We start from the raw sequence: 21,751 nt of genomic DNA on the forward strand, positions 1-21,751 counted from the left end.
GTTTTCCACAAAACTTCAGCGGCGCTCGAGCGGTAATAAATCACCGCTCGGGCGCGGGACCTTCTGTCTGAGCTTAGCTTGTTATCCAATGGAGCTCGGGCGGTAACATTCTACCGCTCGGGCGCCATACATTCTGCCCAAAACAAAATCTGGTGGTGCATTGGCGCTCGGGCGGTCTTTTTCTACCGCTCGAGCGCCGAAGGTTCTGTCCAAAATTCTTGGCTAACCATGCCACGACGCCCGGCCTCGTCATTTGATTTCTTATAACCTCAATCATGTCAATAATCAACGTCTGATTATAATGATTAAATTTCGGGCATTACAAACACTGACGCAGAGTGTTGATCTAAGAGTGAACAATACTGACGCAGAGTGTTGATCGAAGAGTGGCTTTGTTTAATTTTAAGCAACATTCTTTTTGTTTCATGCATCTAGTATTTTCGGTGTTTGATGCATGTTATTTCCTTGGAGTGTCAAGGAATTTAGTTTCGTTACTTTCACTAGTGTGATTTTGGTGTAAACGATTTACATAATTTTTCCAGTTAAATTTTTGCCATGAGGCGTCGCACGTCTTTGTACTTGTGCAAAATTTAATCCAAGTGTTTATTTATTAAAGTTATATCTGTGTTAGATAATAAATTTCCGTTGCCGTGTTGTGTGCTTGTGTTGTCAACACCGAGCACAACACCCAATTCTGATATACTAGTTTTAAAATATTTATTTCCTGTTAATTTATGCGCAATAATTATTTCAAGTGGTATCAGAGCCAACACTTGATACACTAAGTGATTCATTCTTTCATGCTGCTGTTCGTAAAGGAAATATACTAATAACCTGATGGATTAACTAGCATCAACCACTGCGTTCAGACCATCTGTCATGGATGGTTCATACTATGCTCTTTGGATAGTCAAGATGAGGTTGTTCATCAAATCTATCGAAGAGGGGGCTTGGCAACGTGTCTTAGATGGATGGTCCCCACCGAGGACAATTGATAATGATGGTGATAGCATAACTAAACCAGAAAGTACTTAGTCCAATGATGAAGTCCAAACCTCGAACTTCAATTCGAAGGCATTTAATGCTATATTCACATCTGTTGACATCAATAAGTTCAGTGTCATAACTAAATGCATATCTGCCAAGGAAGCTTGGGATATTCTTCAAAAGCACTGCGAATAGTCAGAAAGTGTTCGCAGAACCAAACTCAGGATGTTAACCTCCAAATTTGAAAACTTAAGGATGGAGGAAAACGAGACTATTGTGGAATATGATCGAAAATTACGTGATATTGCAAATGAGGCCTTCAGTCTCGGTGATCCTGTGGGGACCCAGACGTTAATCATGTTCTTAATCATCATTAGGACAATTTAATCAATTATAATAAACAGTGTCTAAATTTTTTTTAATTGCGGAACGTAATGAAATACATGCAAATATACATATCAGTATTAAAAGTACAAGTCTGGTACTATATACAATCATTCGAGCTAAGGTTTAACAACTACGTATCAAGTGTTTCAAACCCTATCTCAAACCAAAGTCCGTAGTCTCCACTCTAATCACGATCTCTCTTCATCTCCTCGACCCTGAACCTATCCCACCTATTGTCATGCACACGTACAAACACGACAACAGCCGAATAACTCCGGTGAGAATAAAATCCCAGTATAAATCAATGAAATATGCAATCATATAAACAATGTAAAAGCATGTAACAAATACCAGTAATATGCATCAAATCTGAAAACATAATCAATACAAAACTGTCAATCATACTCGTGACTCCACGTCTCAGACTAGACTCAATCCTAGTCTAGGGATCCCGGTTTCCAGACGTTGGTATTCCTATATCGAACATCAGTAATAGAAGAAAATCCAATTCTATCCACTTCGATATAACCAAACATCCGGTGTCCTGACCTATCCGTCACAGACTGTGGCACTATCGCCAATTCAACTATCTTGTGACAACGTGCAATGTGCCAGTGACGATTTCATCACTATCGACACTGATGTTACAAGATCACTCGACTAAGACCTGCTTTCTATACATTCATAGAATAAGCATATCAAATCAAATCAATGAACATAATAATAATAAGTATGTGATTTAGGGAAACTCAAGTATATCTTACTCGAGTCGATCTACCAATACCACGTTGACTTATACCTTTCTTTTATTGTAGTTCTGACGACGTTCCTGTCTGGAATTCAAAATCTGTCAATCCCTCAATCTGGCAATGACAATATCAATAATATCATATAAATATACTGCTCAAATCAATCCAATCTGATCAATCTGGATTCAACTAAAAATCAACGGCATAACGGAACGATCTCGACATCCCCGTCAATACCACATCAACATATATCAATTACAATCTATAACCCATATCCAATATAATCTGTAATCAATCCATAATCCAAATCTGTCCAATATCAATCGATATATTCCGAAAAATCATAACAATTTCATAATCAATCTGTTTCTCAATCTGACTTCGATTCCATGATGTCTAACATGCCAAGAACATCATATATGAAGTGTATTCGATTACAAAAATATCATAATTTCAAATCTGAACAAAACGTAACAAAACTTACGTCCAGTTAAAGCTCTCGTCGATAGAAAAATGGTACTGAAGTCGGATTGAAATCGGACGGTTGGATTTTTGTGAAATCTTCAATCTACGATCAAAGAACTTTGCTCTTTCCTCTGAATTCTCTATTTTCCTTTTTTGTTTCAGTTGAAGGAAAGAATACAAATTATATATATATATATATATACATCTTGCATGCCAAAGATAGGTGGCTCATCCTACGTGCTGCACATCTCGCGCATATGCGGAACATCACTCGGCGCATATGCGCGAGACACTAAGTCTCAGCACGTGTCTACACGGCAGCTCACACATATGCGCGCCCTCACTCGGCGCATATGCATGAGGCCCTTGTTCATTTTTCGCAACTCTCGGGTACCCTCGCACACATGCACGGATTCATGTCGCGCATATGCACGAGGTTCTCTGCCCACTACGCGCATATACGCCCGGCATGAATGCGCATATGCGCGAGGCTCAATCCTCACACATATTTCAAATCTTCTTTCCGCCTATCCCGGTCTAATCTATTCCATCTATAATCACATCAATTAATCAACAAATCATTTTAGTTGTTTTAATCAACAAATCATTTTAGATTAACAACACTGCAAATCTCGGGCATTACAATTCTCCCCCCCTAAGATATGATTTCGTCCTCGAAATCTCAGGTAATCATATCAGATGCCTCACATCAATACAATAATTCAGTAAAAAATAATAGAAACTGAGATAAAAGACTCATATCATCGAAATACTTCTGGAAACTCTTGCCTCATGTCTGATTCAGTCTCCCAGGTAGCTTCTTCAATGCCATGACGAGTCCATTGAACTTTTACAAGAGGAATAGTCTTCGTTCTGAGTTGTTTTTCTTTACGATCAATAATCTGGATTGGTTTTTCGATGTAACTCAGAGATTCATCAAGTTCTGCCTCGTCTGGCTGAATAATGTGAGAATCATCAGGGAGATACTTCCGCAGCATAGATACATGAAAGACGTCATGTATCTCCGATAATGAAGGCGGTAATGCGAGTCGATAGGCACGATCTCCTATCTTCTCGAGAATCTCGTACGGCCCAATAACCATAAACAATGACCATATAATAATCATTCCAATAAACATATTTCCTAAACGCCCAACCAAAAATAATATTATAAACAATAAATGATAAAAGGTTGGGATATTACAATCTCCCCCCCTTAAAAAAATTTCGTCCCCTAAATTTGCTTACCGTCAAATAAATTAGGATAACGATGTTTCATCTCCTCTTCCGGTTCCCATGTTGCCTCTTCAATAACATGATTCCTCTAAAGAACTTTGACAAGGCCAATTTCTTTATTTCTCAACACTTTAACTTTGCGATCAAGAATTTGAACCGGAATTTCCTCGTAACTTAGGTTAGGAAAAAGATCCAATGAATCATACCGAAGGACATGAGATGGATTAGAAAGGTACTTACGTAGCATAGAAACTTGAAATACGTTGTGAACTCGATCCAAGTCCGGTGGCAATGCAAGACGATAGGCTCGGTCTCCAATTTTATCAAGAATCTCAAACAGCCCAATATATCGAGGACTTAACTTACCTTTCTTGCCAAATCGCATAACTCCCTTGAGAGGAGCTATCTTAATAAATACATGATCACCAACCTCGAATGCTAAAGGTCGTCGTCGAACATCGGCATAACACTTCTGTCGAGACTGAGCGGTCCTCATTCTTTCTTGGATCAATGCCACAACATTTGATGTTTGTTGAACCAACTCCGGGCCCAACATCTTCCTTTCACCTACCTCGTCCCAAAATAAAGGAGATCGGCACTTTCTTCCATATAAAGCTTCATAAGGTGCCATGCCTATATAAGACTGGTAGCTGTTATTATACGTGAACTCCACCAAAGGCAACTTGGAATCCCAACTTCCCGGGAAATCAATCGTACAAGCCCTTAGCATATCTTCGAGAATTTGGATAACCCTTTCTGATTGACCGTCGCTTTGAGGATGGTAGGCTGTACTAAAAGCCAATTTCGTTCCCAAGGCTCTATGAGAACTCTTCCAAAATTCTGATGTAAACCTTGGATCACAATATGAAACTATCGATACCGGTATTCCATGAAGTTTCACAATTTCCTGAATATAAGCCTCATCATATTGATTCATAGAATACGTCGTCTTGACAGGAAGAAAATGATATGACTTGGTCAATCGATCCACGATCACCCAAATATAATTGAAGCCTTTCTGCGTCCTTGGTAACCCAACAACAAAATCCATAGTTATGAGCTTCCATTTCCATTGCGGTATAGGCAAGGATTGCAACAATCCCGCTGGTCTCTGGTGCTCAATCTTAACCTGGTGACAGGTTAGACATTCAGAAACAAATAACATGATATATTTCTTCATACCTGTCCACCAGTAAAGACTTCGAAGGTCATGATACATCTTGGTACTACCAGGATGTACAGAATATGGCGCTGTATGAGCTTCAAGAAGTACATCTTTTCGAATGACATCACCCATAGGGACACATATCTTACCTCGAAAGGTCAATAAACCATCACGATTCAACCCAAACTCTGAAACTCCTGTCAGATCATTTTTTCTCTTCAACTCTAATAACTGAGTGTCCAGCTGTTGTTCCTTCAAAATTCGATCAAATAAGGTTGAGTGGAGAACCAGTGCAGATAATCGAGCAACTATACCTGAAGATACCAAATTGATTTCATTTCTTTGCAAATCAAATAACAAAGGTTTAGAAATCATGGAACCCAATAATGAACTCGATTTGCGTCTCAAAGCATCCGCAACCACATTAGCTTTACCAGGATGATAGCTAATGGTGCAATCAAAATCCTTTACCAGTTCCAACCATCTCCGCTGCTGCATATTCAATTCCTTATGCGAAAATAAATAACTCAAACTTTTGTGATCTGTAAATATTTCACATTTCTCACCATATAGATAATGCCGCCAAATCTTTAAAACAAAAACCACTACCGCCAACTCCAAGCCATGAGTGGGATAATTCTTCTCGTAGTCCTTCAACTGACGAGAAGCATATGCTATCACTTTCCCACACTGCATCAGTACTGCACCTAACCCCTGCTTTGAAGCATCTGTATATACAACAAAATCTTGAGTACCACAAGGAAGTACTAATACAGGGGCAGACGTTAACTTATCTTTCAATGTTTGAAATGCTCGTTGACACTCAATGGTCCATTCGAACTTTGTTGCCTTCCTTGTCAAACTCGTTAATGGCAAAGCTATCTTCGAAAAGTCCGCTATGAAACGTCTGTAATATCCTGCCAAACAAAGAAAACTTCTTACCTCTTAAACTGTCTTTGGAATGGACCATTTCTTTATGAACTCAACTTTGGATGGATCAACAGATATTCCTTCTTTCGAAACGATGTGGCCCAAAAATGTCACCTGCTCCAACCAGAACTCACATTTCTTTAACTTGGCATACAATTTCTTATCCCTCAACAGCTGCAACACAATCCTCAAATGCTCACGATGAAGTTCTCGTGTCTTTGAGTAGATCAAGATGTCATCAATACAAACAATGACAAAAGTATCCAAATACGGCTTAAAGACATGATTCATCAAATCCATAAAAACTGAAGGAGCATTGGTTAGCCCAAATGACATCACCAAAAAATCATAATGGCCATACCTTGTTCTAAACGCAGTCTTTGATATGTCCTCCTTTTTCATCTTCAGTTGATGGTAACCGGACCGAAGGTTAATCTTCGAAAATATTGTTGCTCCTTGCAATTGATCAAAGAGATCATCAATACGTGGCAAAGGATATTTGTTCTTCACTGTTACCTTGTTGAGTTCTCGATAGTCAATACATAATCGCAATGATCCATATTTCTTCTTTACGAACAAAACTGGAGCTCCCCACGGTGAGGAACTAGGTCGGATAAAACCTTTATCTAATAGCTCCTGCAATTGAGTCTTCAATTCTTTCATTTCAGTAGGAGCCATTCTGTATGGAGCCTTGGAAATTAGAGTTGTACCTGGAATTAAATCAATAACAAACTCCACCTCTCGATCAGGTGGTAATCCAGGCACATCATCAGCAAACACGTCAGGATAATCCTGAACCACATCAATATCCTGTAATTGCAAATTACTTTCCTTTCGCAAATCAACCACTGAAGCTAGAAAACCCATACAACCTTTGTGCAACAACTTATTAGCTTGAAGGCAAGAAATAATAGGAATGCCCATCGAAGAGCCTAGAACCACAAACACATCACTATCATGGTCATCAGCTAAAAACTTCACTGTTTTGCCCACGCAATCAATTACCGCACGATACGCAGATAACCAATCCATCCCCAAAATAACATCAAATGCAACCATTGGAATAACAATAAGATCAGCAAACAGTAATCTATTACCCACTTGTACGGGACATGCCTTGATAATATTAGTGGCACAAATTTCATCCCCAGTGGGAAACACAATATTGAAGTGTAATGACATAATAGTAGGTTCAACAGAATGCATAAACACTTCAGACATAAAAGAATGGGTTGCACCAGTGTCAATCAATGTTATTGCTTCTTTACCGTAGATTAAAATATTACCTGATATCACAGAAGAATCAGGATTAACACTTTCCTTCGTCATAGCAAAAATTCTGCCTTGGACTTTTCCTTTGCCTGAGGAGAGAGGACATTTCAATGCCGTGTGCCCCATCTCCTTGCATCTAAAACATCGTCCACCACCCACCAAACACTCACCCTTGTGTGGCTTTCCACACTTAGGACATACCTGTCGTTCAGTATCAGAAGCAGGCACAGGAGGTTTAGAGCGCTGCTCTATCTTACCCTTACCTTTGTGGCCACCACGAACATTTGCACTTGCACCTTGTCCTCTAGCTTGGAAAGCTTGTCTTCTTAATTGCCTTTCTTTCTCGATCTCTTGATCATTGTGCTCGGCTAGCAAGGCCCTCTCAACAATATCCTGGTATGTGACAACCTTGGACATATGCACATCTCTTCGAATCTCTGGCTTCAATCCACGAAGGAAGTGTTCACCTTTATCCTTATCGTTCTCAGCAATAAAAGGAAACAAAAACACATCCTTCCTCAAACTTCAACGTATATTCAGTAACAGACAAAGCATCCTGCCTCAATTCCAGGAATTCCTTCACCTTCTTGGCTTTTACTTCGCTCGAGAAATATTTGGCGTAGAATAAATCTTTAAACTCGTTCTACTTTAATTCTTGAACATTAACGGTCACCTTGGTGGCTTCCCACCAGATATGAGCATCTTTGACCAACATAAACACATCACAATTTACCTTTCTTGGTCAGTGAACTTCAAATAATCGAATATGTCTTCCAACAATTTGATCCATTCAAGAGCCACTAAGGGATCAGGCCCTCCAATAAAATCAGGAGGGTTCATACATCTGAAACGATCATAAGCACCCTCAACATAACTTTCAGTTGTACTTTCGCCTCTTCCACTACCACGACACTGGCTCAAGGTATGCATGCTCAATAGCTGTTGAAGTTGTTCGCCATGGACCTTTGCTTGCTCCTTCAATAACTTACTGAATCCATCGACCACCTTTGCAGTCTTATCAGGAGTCCTATCATCCCTTCAATATTCTTTCTCTTGGGAGGCATATCCTACACAAATGCTCACTTTAACATAGATATGAAGAAAGGATACATCAATGGCAATGAAATTGAATCAAATCCCAATGTTAAAATCAGTAGATGCAGGATCGAAAACATATCGATTGTCCTAGGTAGAAGAAATCATATATGGTACGAAGAACTTTGGCTCTGATACCAATTGAAACAACCCCACTCCCATGACAATTAATTTAAATAAATAACATACGCGGAAGCATTACAATTTAAAGGAAAGAATACTATTTGCACCAAAACATTTCATACTTTTAACCATAACCATCATCAACATATTTTCAAAAATGACCCCACATTTTCTCACAAGATTCAAGTTACCAAATACATGATATTTTAAACTTTCAATGTTCACCAAAATAATGGTTACATAACAAAAGTTCAAAAGTCTTCCCCTTCAACTTGCTATATGACTTCTCCCCCTCGTACTATCCACTTCAATCCTTTTTATCACCTGCATCACATGACATTAACTGGAATGAGATAAAACTCAGTAAGAAGAAAGTTGTACATAACAAATATATATACATGGCTTCGCTTGAAACATGGCTATGGAAATGGCAATGAAAATCGAACAATACCATCTCAATGAACAATACATCATCAAGGCAATATAGATGGTATAACATGGCATGAATTAAAGAAAAGGAAATGATAGTTGTGGGGACCCGGGCTCTAACTCAATTCTTTTGGGATTAATTGGATTTTTGTTCGAAAATGTGGGTCATAAAAAAAATTTCTTTTAACATTAAATCAAATGCATATAAATCATACGCAACAACATCTTTATTCATTTCAACATAAATAGATACAAGTCTTGTTCCATTTCCATAGTACAAACTAGAGTTCACAACATACTACATATCAAAAGTAAACATTCCTAGTCCTCTGCTACTCCCGTAATCTCCACGCTATCTTGATCTCTCATTTTTGTCGTGACCCTGATCCTGCCCCACCTGTTGTTATGCACACATACAGACACAACAACAGCCGGAAACTCCGGTGAGAACAAATCCCAGTATAAACATGTATACATGCATGTCATGCAATTTCATAATAAATCATAACACATGTTTCAATAATTATAACACATTAGTTAATACAGATAAAACAATTCAACTCTTACTCTTTAACTCGACTTGTATCTAAATCTAGGGATCCCGGTGTGAATAAGATGTAACAAGTCTCCCACCTACTCTCCCAATCGGGGTGGCGTTACATTTTATTCCTAAACTTCGGTCCTGTCTATATCGAATTCTACAATCGGAGTGAATCTTCCCCTATGCTTCGATATCACCGAACGTTTAGAAAATTGGCGTATCTACCAATGACTCTCCTAACTCAGTACATATATATAAATCAATATAAAGTACAAACATAACAAGTATGTGATTTTGGGAAACTCAAATCGAATCTCATTTGAGTTTTGTCTTCCCGAATCGAACATTGAATTATACCTTCTTGTCATTAGAATAAATCGAAGTCTCGAAGCCGGAATATCAGCTATGTCAATCTTAATCTGAAATGACAATGTATAGATGTATTCTATCACAATACAACTCAAAGAAAGCCTTGTACAAATCATTTATCAATCCTGATACAATTCAACTGCATAACGGCGTAGTTTCTCGATACCAATTAACTCAAATATCAATCCTCAATATCATCAAGTCATATCCATCACAATCTATACATCATAAGCTCAAAATCTGCATAATCTCATACACATATATGCTGGAAAATCATAATACTCGCATACGGTATCATTTCTTCTATCCGGTTTCGAATATACGTTCACCATAATCACAAGGACACATAATCTCAATCATATCAAAATTCTTTCAACACATAGATTTTGAAAAATTTTGGAATTGAACCAAACTTACATTCTTAGGTAGCCCTGCTGAGAGGAGCACAAATATACACTCGGATTTAAATTCGGTTGGTTGGATTCTTCAAAATCAACACTCTAAGCTTGAATGACTTGAGGAATATTTCATGTATCCTCTCGGTGGATTTCTGAAATTGTTGTGTTGGAATGAAGACAAAACTTGATATATGCATGGCAAAGGACAAGTGTTATTATTTTTCAACAAACACGTATGACAGCTGTAAGGCCCAAGAATTACAGAATCGATAACCAAGATTATTAATCGTTATTAACGTGAGACTCGGAAGATATGAAAACGCATGACATGTAATGAGAGAAGAAAAGACAAGAGAAAATAGGATTTGCAAGACCGCACCCGCGTCCAGAACAGAAGTGCACCCGCGGTCATGCAATTGTGGATTTTTGCAAGAAAGGCCGAAGCCACACCGCACCCGCGGTGCAACCAAGACCGCACCCGCGGTACATGGACAGAAAGTTGGCAAATTTTATTCGAGGCGACACCGCACCCACGATAAGAACAAGACCGCACCCGCGGTGGTGGTACCGCACCCGCGGTCTAAGATGTACCGCACCCGCGGTGGTGAATTTCAGAAAATGAGGATAATGCCGAAGCATGAGCGCACCCGCGCTCCTTGCACGACCGCACCCGCGGTCATACATGTTGCTTGAAAATTGACGCCACGTTTCTGAAGTTGCATGCAGTATATATAGGTTCGAATGACGCGTCTGTTTCTCAGAAAAATCAGAATAAGGTCGAGGTTTTGGAGAGAAAATCCTTACGCCTTTTAAACTCGCGATTGTGAGAAATCCGTCTATCAGAATTCAAATCTGACTTCAGTTTTGAGCTTCTCTCGACTTGAGCTACACAAGGACGTAAGTTTCGTTACGTTTTGAGATGTTTTGAGAATACGGTGTTGCCAGAACTGTATATGATTCAGATATGGTGTTTCTACTACCGTAGACATTGTATAATCAAAGACAGATTTAAGAATAAGTTGGTTATACAATTGTTATGAATTTTAGAAGATATTGACTGAGAATTCACACTAAATGGTAGTATTCTTAATTGAAGAATGAATAGATGATTATTCTTGTATGTTTGGATAGATTATTCAGTAGATATGTGAAGTCAGATCGAAGAAAGAATACAGTATGTCTGTGTGTTGTATTTCAGCATCCCTGAAGATGTATTTGTTAGGTATTCATATGCTGGAATAGATTGATCAGATTATGTACTGAGTTGAGTATTGATCAGAACAGATTTTGTTTTGAGTTACACATTGATACAGTGTATTTGTATTGTCATTTCAGATCGGATATGGACAGACTGGACTTTGAGACTTCGTCTTCCTCAGACGGGGACGACAAAGGTATAATTCATGTGATATTCGGGAAGAAACAACTCAATTGAGATCGCTACTTGAGTTGCCCAATAAATCACATACTATATTCTTGTTTATGTTTTATATGATTATGCTTTGTTTACGGATTGTATTCATGCATTTAAGATAGGACAGTTTGGAGATCAGCCAGACTGCTAGACGTTCAGTGATATCACAGCTTAGGAGAAGATCACCTCTCCTATTGGATTTGGATACAGATCAGACCGAAGTCTAGGAATAAGACGTACAATCACCCCGAGTGGTAGGGTAGGTGATAGATCGTCTTATTCACACCGGGATCCCTAGAGTTATAGATCGAGTCAAGTCTAGACATGATTTGATTAGGACTTCATGCTTATATGGATGTGGCTCCTAGATCATGAGACCCATCGTTATTGCTCCAGTTGTGCTAGCATGTTTTTATGATTTAGATCGTTTATATGCATGTGTATCTGATTTGAGTTACATGCTTATTTGATTTATTTCATAGATTATGAAATATATTGGTTTATACATGATCGCATGTTTTATGAATTAGTTTGTTTATATACATGCTTACCATGTTTTATACTGGGATTTATTCTCACCGGAGTTATCCGGCTGGTGTCTTGTTTGTATGTGTGCATGACATCAGGGGAGGCAGGATCGGGGTCACGAAGATGATGAGAGAAGACGAGTTTAGCGTGGTGATTCCGGACTTACAGTAGATTGGATTTTACTACTAGAATTTTAGTAGTGAACCTTAGATTAGAATGTTGTACATTATTGTATTTTTAATACTGAATTGTATTTTATATACAGACATGTATAGTATTTAGATTCCATTACCTTCCGCAGTTATATAATTTAAAAAGAAAAATTTTAGACCCTGGTTATCAGAACAGATAATTAAATCCCAACGATGATTAAGAACTTGATTAGCGTCTGGGTCCCCACAACAGCGGGTGCAGTAGCTCAGGGACTCGGGTGCGCTATGCTCATGGGGTATCATCTGAAAATTCAGAAACATAGACCGAGGTTGCGGTCACTTCTACACCGCGGGTGCGGTGTGGGTTCGTACACAATTCTCCAACCTACTGCCCATTGACCGCGAGTGCAATCTTTCTTGGACTGCGGGTGCAGTGTCCCTTCGGCATAACCTTCATAAATTCAGAATAAATGGCCGCGGGTGCGGTCTTGTTTGAGGCGCGGGTGCGGTCTTCATTTCATACAATACTTCATAATTTCATTCTATCAACCTACAATCTCAGGTCCTTACATTTCTCCCCTTCTTAGATAGAAGTTCGTCCTCGAACTTGCAGGAAATCAATCCAAATATGTACAAGAAGCAATGTGATCAAAACTGAATAAATACTCACATTATGAGAATAACTCGGGATATCTCTGTCTCATCTCTGATTCTGTTCCCCAAGTTGCTTCTTCAGTGCCATGACGACTCCACTGAACTTTCACTAGAGGAATAGTCTTTGTTCTGAGCTGTTTTTCTTTTCGATCTAGAATCTGTAATGGTTGTTCAACATAACTGAGTGTTTCGTCAAGCTCTGCTTCGTCAGGCTGAATGACATGAGAAGCATCAGGCATGTATCTACACAGCATCGATACATGAAAAACGTCATGTATCCCATATAAAGAAAGAGGAAGAGCAAGTCGATATGCTCGATCGCCAATCTTTTCAAGAATCTCGTACGGACCAATGTATCTCGGAGACAATTTCCCGCGTTTTCCAAATCTGACCACGCCTCTTAAAGGAGAAGTCTTCAAAAATACTCTCTCCCTGTTCAAATATCAACGATCTACGCCTGATGTTCGTATACTTAGCCTGTCTATCTTGCGCTGTCTTCATTCTCCGAATTCTGGTAACTTTGAGATGTCATCCCAATACAGAGGAGATCTGCGCTTCTTGCCATATAAAGCTTCAAACAGTGACATCTCGATGCTCCTCTGATAGCTGTTGTTGTACGAGAATTCATAAAGTGGTAGTGAATCTTTCCAACTGGGGCAAGAATCTAGCACTACAGCTCTCAGCATATCCTCTAAGATCTGGATAGTCCGCTCTGACTGTCCGTCTGTCTGGGGATGGTAAGCAGTACTCAGGTGCAATGTCGTACCTAAAGTCTGCTGCAAACTATGCCAGAAATATGAAGTGAATCGGGGATCACGATCTGATACGATAGACTTCGGCACACCATGCAATCTGACTACCTCTCTGACATATATATCTGCCATCTGATCATGTCGGTATGTCATTCTATACGGAATAAAACAGGCTGATTTGGTCAATCTGTAAATAATGACCCAAATCGCATCACAGCCCCGAGATGATCGTGGTAACTTTGTAACGAAATCCATGGAAATGTTTCCCATTTCCATTCAGGAATAGATAGACTCTGAAGTAAACCTCCGGGCTTCTTTCTCTCGGCCTTCACCTGTTGGCAATTCAACTACTTAGACACAAACTCTGCAATATCTGACTTCATCTGTTTCCACCAGAACTGTGTCTTCAAGTCATTATACATCTTCCTGCCACCAGGATGAATACTGAACCAACTACAGTGTGCTTCTGACAATATCTGCTGTTTCAAATCTGAAACATCTGGCATTACAAGACGGTTATTCACATACAGAACATGATCAAATATCTGATATTCTGACTGATGTCCTGATCTAACCATCTGAATCGACTTCTGAATATTCTGATCAGTTCTTTGTGCTGCTTTAATTCTGATAATCAAATCTGGCTCAACTTGAATCGTAGCAAGTCTCAATGGTCTACTATCTGTGTAAATGCTAAACCAGACAAACAGCAATTTTCAACTAAATTTAAAATACCTATCGTCGATAAGGATAGGGAGCATACCTTTCGATTCAAGGCATCCGCTGCTGCATTTGACTTCCCTGGATAGTACTTGATCTCGCAATCGAAATCCTTCAATAAGTGTGACACCCTCGACCTGTTTTAATAAAATAACAGTGGAATTTAAAATTTTCTTAAAAATGGAGGAAGGATTCAAAATACATTTCATATATAATCAAAAGTATACACATGATAAATAAAATGATATAACAAAAGCAAAATATCATTCTTGTGATCAAGTCCAAAATGCTAGCAAAAGATCTTCTTCCTTCCATCTCTATATGCATATGACTCCGGCCCACAATCAACGTCCCGGCCCGTCGCTCTTATCTGCATCACATGAAATAACTGAAATGAGTTTAAAACTCAGCAAGTGGAACTCTTACATAGCAATGGATATATATATATCATACTCTGTAAAACATGGCTTTGAAATCATTAAATACCATCAACTCTTGAAACATGAATAAAATAGCATAATATAACAATAAGATGGTATTTCTCTTTTCTCTGTTGGATTGATATCTATATAGTATCTTTGTCTTTGTACTTATATCCCATCGATATAAATCGATAACTCTGAGGGATATAAGCCTATGGTCGTTGATCAACTAATTGCATGCAATCTCTGACTATATATCTATCAATCCAAAAATCATTTGAACTCTCTCTTTGGCATTTTATCAAACACTTTGAAGCCTTTTTTCTCTTGTATTCCCTTTTTGCAATTGAGACATAAAATGTCTCCATAATATACAACAAAGTGTATCAATATATAACATGAATCAAATGAAAGGAATACCACATTAAAACTGTGAGGCCCAATACCTTAAATAGGCCCAGCCCATTTCAGATTTTAATTTAAATACTTTAACCCAACCCATTTCTCCTAAATCAGACAGATCGCTCACTCCAGAAATCTCATTTTCCCTTCCAGCAACTCGTTGCTTCGCTTCTCTTTCTGCAGAAATCATGCAACGTTCCACATTTTGTGCAGCAGCTTAGCAAATCTTCTTCCTCCAGTTTATTTGAGTATTTCTTGCCTTGAATCGGAAGATTGCAAGCTCGATTTTTCTTGTTTTTCCAGCAACAGTACGTGTAAGCTTCGATTCGGTTTAGGTAAGCTTTTGGCCTCGAATTTTGGTTGTTCTTGGTGTATTAGTTTATATAAGTGAAGAATGGAGCTTTTCCCCTAAATTTCCAGCTAGGTTTCCAGCGTGAACAGTGTTTCCGGCGAGCCATTTTCGCAAGATCATCGTTGTGTGTTTAAGCTTCGTTTATTGAGGTATTAAGCTTGAAATTTCAGTATTTTTATGGGTTTAATAGGCTGCCCGGATTTCGAATTTTAACCGAGACGATTTATTTTGGTTTAGTCGTTTGGTATGCATTGTATTGAAGTGAATAGCGAATTTATATTGTAGGTTATATCGTTGGACAAGTTCATTCGATATTCCTTAATATTTTTTGTGGTATTGTAAGTTGCAATTGAGGTACGCTCAAACCTATATCATTATAACGCTTATATTGGCGTGTAAGAATATTCGGTGAATGTTGTTGCTATTATGTGCCTTGAATGTTTATTTTGATACATTCATGCATTCATTATGTTGGCATAACATATTGAGCCTTGACTCCTTTTACGGCTATTTATGTTGATTCTGTTGAGATATATTGAGTCATCAGATGGACGAGTGGGTTAGAATTAGCCACATTCCCAGATGACAGCTAGGGACGAACGACTTTGCTACTCGCATTCCCGATGCTACGTGCATGGACGAGCGGCGATTTGATGATGCATTCCTGGCACGGGTGGCCACTGTTACTATTGATGATGCTATTCGTTTGGACTCCATATGGTATCCATTACTCCGTTGTTACCATTCATGCATCGCATAACATTGCATTTACTTGATATTATTACATGTCTTGTATTTACGTCATGATTTTACTGGTTTGTTGTACTGGGGTCCGACCCCTGTTTTCTTTTGATGTGGTGGTTGTTTTTGATGCCATAGCAGGTCATTCCAGGGGTTTTGACGCGTCTGGTGGAGCGTCAGCGAGTGGTACCCAGTAGTCGGTTTGTCGTGTCAGATTTCCCCGATATTTATATATATTATGCTGGCGTGATACATTTGCCAGGGAGATGCCCTGTGTAGTTGTATGGTGTTGTTTTTATATTGTGTGGGATTTTATTTACGGTATGTTGTGTCTAGTCCTGGCCAGTGCGGCTGTAGGATGGTTGTGTGCTTGATTGTGAACTTGATGTTATTTTCGAGCGTATATTATTGTTGTTGTGTCTTGAGATTTTTGGGATGTCCTACTTACGGGGAGGTCATGCCGAAATTTCTGTAGGCCCAAATGAACATTTTAAACTCTTTTTTTTGTAATTAAATATTAACTAAGTGCACGGGCCCTGACAGTTTGGTATCAGAGCGTATCTGGGATACGCTCGAATTAGAGTCTAGGACACTCGAGTTTAGACACAAATAAAATGATTGTGCATGTGCTTGATTATTTCCTCTTACTTGCTTTCATGTTTTGAATTAATCGTATCAGCATGACTAGAGTGTATAAGTTTCAGTTTATGGTTTTATACTCAACCGATTATTTTGTTTCTGCTTGTGGATTAAATACCTGTGTCTTGTAGATGGCACCTGGACGGAAGAGTAGAAAAGGAAAGGAAGTTGTTCAGGAGTCTGAAGCTCCTAACGTTAGAGGACTGAACGAGACTGACAGGGGAAGACGAGGTCGTCGTCCTCGGGGTGAAGCTCAAAATGTTAATGTTGATCGTGAAGTGGATCAGTTGACTAGGGGAATGGGTGAAATGGAACTAGTCATATCCCGATTTCAGAATATGCGTCCTCCTCGATTCTTTGGGAATGAAGATGGTGAGAAAGCTATAGCGTGGTTAAAAAGTATGAAGCGTTTGTTTAATATGTTGGAGTACACCCCTGATTTGCCGCTTAAGTTGGCCATTTTTCAATTAAAGGACCGAGCTCAGCTGTGGTGGGAAACTACTGAGGAAGCTTTGAAGGAATCGGGTGAAAGAGTTACTTGGGATGTATTTTGCGCTCAGTTTGCTCGAGAGTATTCACCGCCTTCATATTATTCGGCCAAGGAAGCTGAATTCAATAGATTGACTCAGGGTAACATGACTGTAGTGGAGTATGCATCTCAATTCTCAGCGCTTCTTTCCTATGTTCCTCATGTTGCTAGCAGCGATCGGAACAAGCTATCGCATTTTATGCAAGGATTGAATCGAACCATTTGCACTTTGGTAGTAGCTGGAGCACCTGTTAATTATGCCGATGCTGTTGAGAAAGCCAAGAATGTGGAAGCGAGTCTACTTTTGGCAGAACCACAGTCAGTTCATCCAGGTTTTCCTCAGAGTTTCGGAGGAAAGGTGCCGATGCCAGTGGGGGCACCACTAAACCCATCTTTACTGCCGTATCAGCCTTCGTAGCCTTATCAGCAACCAAAGCAGCAAAGCTTTAAGGCCAAAGGAAAGCAGTTCAAGAAACAGACTTGTAGCAGTTCTTCTAGTTCCGGCAGTCAGCGTGGAAGCTCAGTTGGGTCCACAGGTGGAGTATTTTGTGATCGTTGTGGTGGTAAGCATTTCAGTACTCAGTGTACGGGAGTTCAGGGATCTTGTAATATTTGTGGGCAAGTTGGACATTATGCTAGAGTATGTCCGAATTCAGCAAGACAACAATTTCAGCAACCTCAGTTTGGTCAAGGTTTTAGAGGACAAGCAACTAGGCCTTTTGTTCCGACTCAGTCTTTTCAGCAATCTAGTTATCCTCAGCCTAGAGGTCCGGTTCAGCAACGTTTCCCAGGGCCACAGCAGGCTCGAGTTCATGCCCTAACCCAGGATCAAGTTCAAGACGCACCGGGCGAAGTTATCGCAGGTATCTGCCTTATTTTTAATCATCCTGCTCGCATACTGATAGACACATAAGCATCTCAGTCATTTGTATCTGTTGTATTTGTTGATGAGCATGAGATTGCTACTATTCCGTTGATAGATACTATGTCAGTCTCTACTCCTGCCGGTGTATGTTTGATGTCTCATGAGATAATTCTGAATTGTGTGATTAGATTCGATGATAATATTATGATAACTAATCTCATCAAGCTAGATATGTTTGACTTCGACTGTATTCTGGGAATGGATACTCTGTCTAATTATCTAGCTACCGTTGATTGTTTCCGTGGAGTCGTCAGATTCAGACCGTATTATGGCAGTAAATGGAATTTTTACGGTAGTGATTCGCAATCACGTATTCCATTAGTGTCAGCAATGGAAATGTTTAGAATTTTGCCGACAGGAAATGAAAGATTCATGATCTATGCAGGCGACACGACTCAGGGAAAAAGATTGGAAGTTTTAGATATTCCTGTTGTCAAGGAATTCCCTGATGTATTTCTCGATGAAATTCCTGGATTTCCACCCCAGAGAGAAATTGATTTTAGCATTGAGTTGGTGTCCGGGACAAATCCTATTTCGAGAGCACCATACCGTTTGGCTCCAGCGGAATTGAAAGAACTGAAAGAGCAATTACAGGACTTACTAGAAAAAGGCTATATTAGACCAAGTATGTCACCTTGGGGAGCTCCGGTATTGTTTGTCAAGAAGAAAGACGGAACGATGATAATGTGCATTGATTACATACAGTTGAACAAAGCTACTGTGAAGAATAAGTATCCTCTTCCGCGTATCGATGACTTGTTTGATCAGTTGCAAGGTACATCAGTTTATTCAAAGATCGATCTTCGTTCTGGCTACCATCAGCTTCGAGTTCTAGAGGAATATGTTCCGATGACAGCATTTAGAACGCGTTATGGGCATTATGAATTTCTAGTTATGCCTTTTGGATTGACTAATGCTCCTGCGGTTTTTATGGATTTGATGAATCGTGTTTTTCGAGAATTTATAGACAGATTTGTTATTGTCTTCATAGATGACATTCTGATTTATTCGAAAACAAGGAAGGAGCATCGAGAACATTTAAGGTTGGTCCTCCAGACACTCAGAGCAGCGCAATTGTATGCAAAGTTTTCTAAATGTGAATTCTGGATGGACAGAGTTGTATTTTTGGGTCATGTTATATCAGCTCAAGGAGTATCAGTAGATCCTAGTAAAGTGGAAGCTGTTATCAATTGGCCAACACCGACGAATATTTCCGATATCTGCAGTTTCTTGGGATTGGCAGGATATTATAGGCGTTTCATTGAAGGATTTTCTATTATCGCAAGGCCTATGACTCAATTAACGCAAAAAGATCGACGTTTTGTGTGGACTGATGAATGTGAGTCAAGTTTTCAGACTTTGAAGGAAAATTTGACAACAGCTCCAGTGCTAGCTTTGCCATCAGGCTCAAGTGGATATGTTGTTTGTTCAGATGCATCTCTAATTGGACTTGGTTGTGTTCTAATGCAAAATGGGCGAGTGATTGCATATGCTTCTCGTCAGTTGAAGCCGCATGAGACCCGATATCCAGTTCATGACTTAGAGTTGGCTACAATTGTGTTTGCATTGAAGTTATGGCGTCATTATCTGTATGGTGAGCAGTTTGTGATTTATTCGGATCACAAGAGTCTTAAATATCTTTTCTCACAGCCTGACTTGAACATGAGACAGCGTCGATGGATGGAGTTACTTAAAGACTTTGATTGTGAGATTCAGTATCAACCAGGTCGAATGAATCTTTTTGCAGATGCTCTCAGCAGGAAAGTTCAGAATGCTATGCTGACATCTTTGACTATCTCTAAAGTTCACGAGCACTTGGGACTTCAGGATGGATTTATCAAATCAGTGGAGACTACTTTATAGTGTCATCTATTCAAGTCGAGCCACAGATTTTGTCCAGAACCAAAGCAGCACAGAAGACCGATCCGCATATTCATAGATTGAAAGAATTGTCTAGAACAGGTCAGACAGAAAAGTTTAGTGTTGCTTCAGATGGTAGTCTGCGCTTTAATGGTAGACTTGTGGTTCCAAATTTGATAGATCTGAAAGAAGCCATACTAAAGGAAGCACATTGTAGTCGGCACAGTATTCATCCAGGAATTCGAAAAATGTATCATACCTTGAGAGCTTATTATTGGTGGGAAGGTATGAAGAAAGATATTTCTCATTTTGTGGCTAAATGTTTAACGTGTCAACAAGTTAAAGCTGAGAGGATGAGACCTGGTGGAATGTTACATAGTCTTGAAGTGCCACAGTGGAATTGGGAGCACATTGCTATGGATTTTGTGACTCATTTGCCTCGTTCTAATCGTGGTTGTGATGCGATTTGGGTGATTGTTCATAGATTGTCTAAATCAGCTCATTTTATTCCGTATGATCGTACTTGTACTTATATGAAAATGGCGAAATTGTACATTGATCATATAGTGAGATTGCATGGTGTGCCAGTAACCATAGTATCTGATCGTGATCCAAGATTTGCTTCGAATTTTTGGGGAAGTTTGCAATCAGCTTTGGCTCAAAGTTGGCTATGAGCACTGCCTATCACCCGCAGTCAGATGGTCAGTCAGAAAGAACCATCCAGACTCTAGAGGATATGTTACGAGTGTTAGAGTAGGTGCACGTCGAGCCAAGTGTTGGCCGACTGTTCACGATGAAACTCTTTGTATAAACGATCTTTATTTTAATAATATTTGAATTTATTAATTTGGCGCATCTTTATCTTTATACCCATGCTAGTTGCATAGATAAAGTCCTTGAATATACAAATAGTAGAAAGAATATGAGATGCTCATATGATGAGTATCATGAAACTCATATTTGGAATACTGTATATTCTAAACCGTTCCTAGTCGATTCAGCCGCCACTAAGAAGGATATAGGCCGCTCGAGTTAGAGACTAGTATCTGCGATGTGAGTACCATGTTTCATTGGTAGGGGACATTGTGATGTCCGAGCATGCAGATAGGTGCTCCTTGTAGAGTGCACTGAACAACCCTCCATAAAAGGACTTTCCAAGTGGTTCTCACTTATCGAGTGGAAAAGTCCTGGTTTATGGTTGTACAGAATTAGTCCTTATGACCCGGGACAACATTGAGACTCTATGTGCTAGCGTTTCACTTTGACTTGTTTACCGACTCTTATGGGGTCATTAGGTGGCAAGGTTGGGTGTTACGGCGAAACATATAGGAGTCGATGCATTGTAGTCGGGGATTCACCGCTTACCTACGGGTATGGATATCCTATGTGTTTATCATGTATGTGTGGGTTGAAATCTCTGATCAGAGTATGGTGGTAATTATGAAAGGGGTTTCATAGATTACACCATCGATGCAACCACGACATGACACATAGTATCGATTCATTGACAACTCT

At 39.4% G+C, this 21,751-nt stretch overlaps 2 protein-coding genes across 2 annotated transcripts; one reads left to right on the forward strand and one right to left on the reverse strand.

Annotated features, from left to right (window-relative positions):
• Nucleotides 1–3,912: 3,912 nt before the first annotated feature.
• Nucleotides 3,913–8,121, reverse strand: LOC140822462 (uncharacterized). The gene is made up of 6 exons (XM_073183236.1): nt 7,925–8,121; nt 6,436–7,714; nt 6,281–6,354; nt 5,839–5,906; nt 5,065–5,303; nt 3,913–4,953 (listed from the first exon to the last, which is right to left on the reverse strand). The coding sequence occupies exons 1-6, from the start codon at nt 8,119–8,121 to the stop codon at nt 3,913–3,915; spliced, it is 2,898 nt and encodes a 965-aa protein (XP_073039337.1).
• An 8,932-nt stretch (nt 8,122–17,053) lies between these two features.
• On the forward strand, nt 17,054–20,239 carry LOC140822463 (uncharacterized). Its single transcript, XM_073183237.1, has 4 exons — nt 17,054–17,809; nt 17,870–18,314; nt 18,432–19,107; nt 19,492–20,239. The coding sequence occupies exons 1-4, from the start codon at nt 17,054–17,056 to the stop codon at nt 20,237–20,239; spliced, it is 2,625 nt and encodes an 874-aa protein (XP_073039338.1).
• The last annotated feature ends 1,512 nt before the right edge of the window (nt 20,240–21,751 follow it).

The sequence above is a fragment of the Primulina eburnea genome, unplaced genomic scaffold (assembly GCF_022965805.1).
Source record: "Primulina eburnea isolate SZY01 unplaced genomic scaffold, ASM2296580v1 ctg857_ERROPOS2198143, whole genome shotgun sequence".
NCBI classification, from domain to species: domain Eukaryota; kingdom Viridiplantae; phylum Streptophyta; class Magnoliopsida; order Lamiales; family Gesneriaceae; genus Primulina; species Primulina eburnea.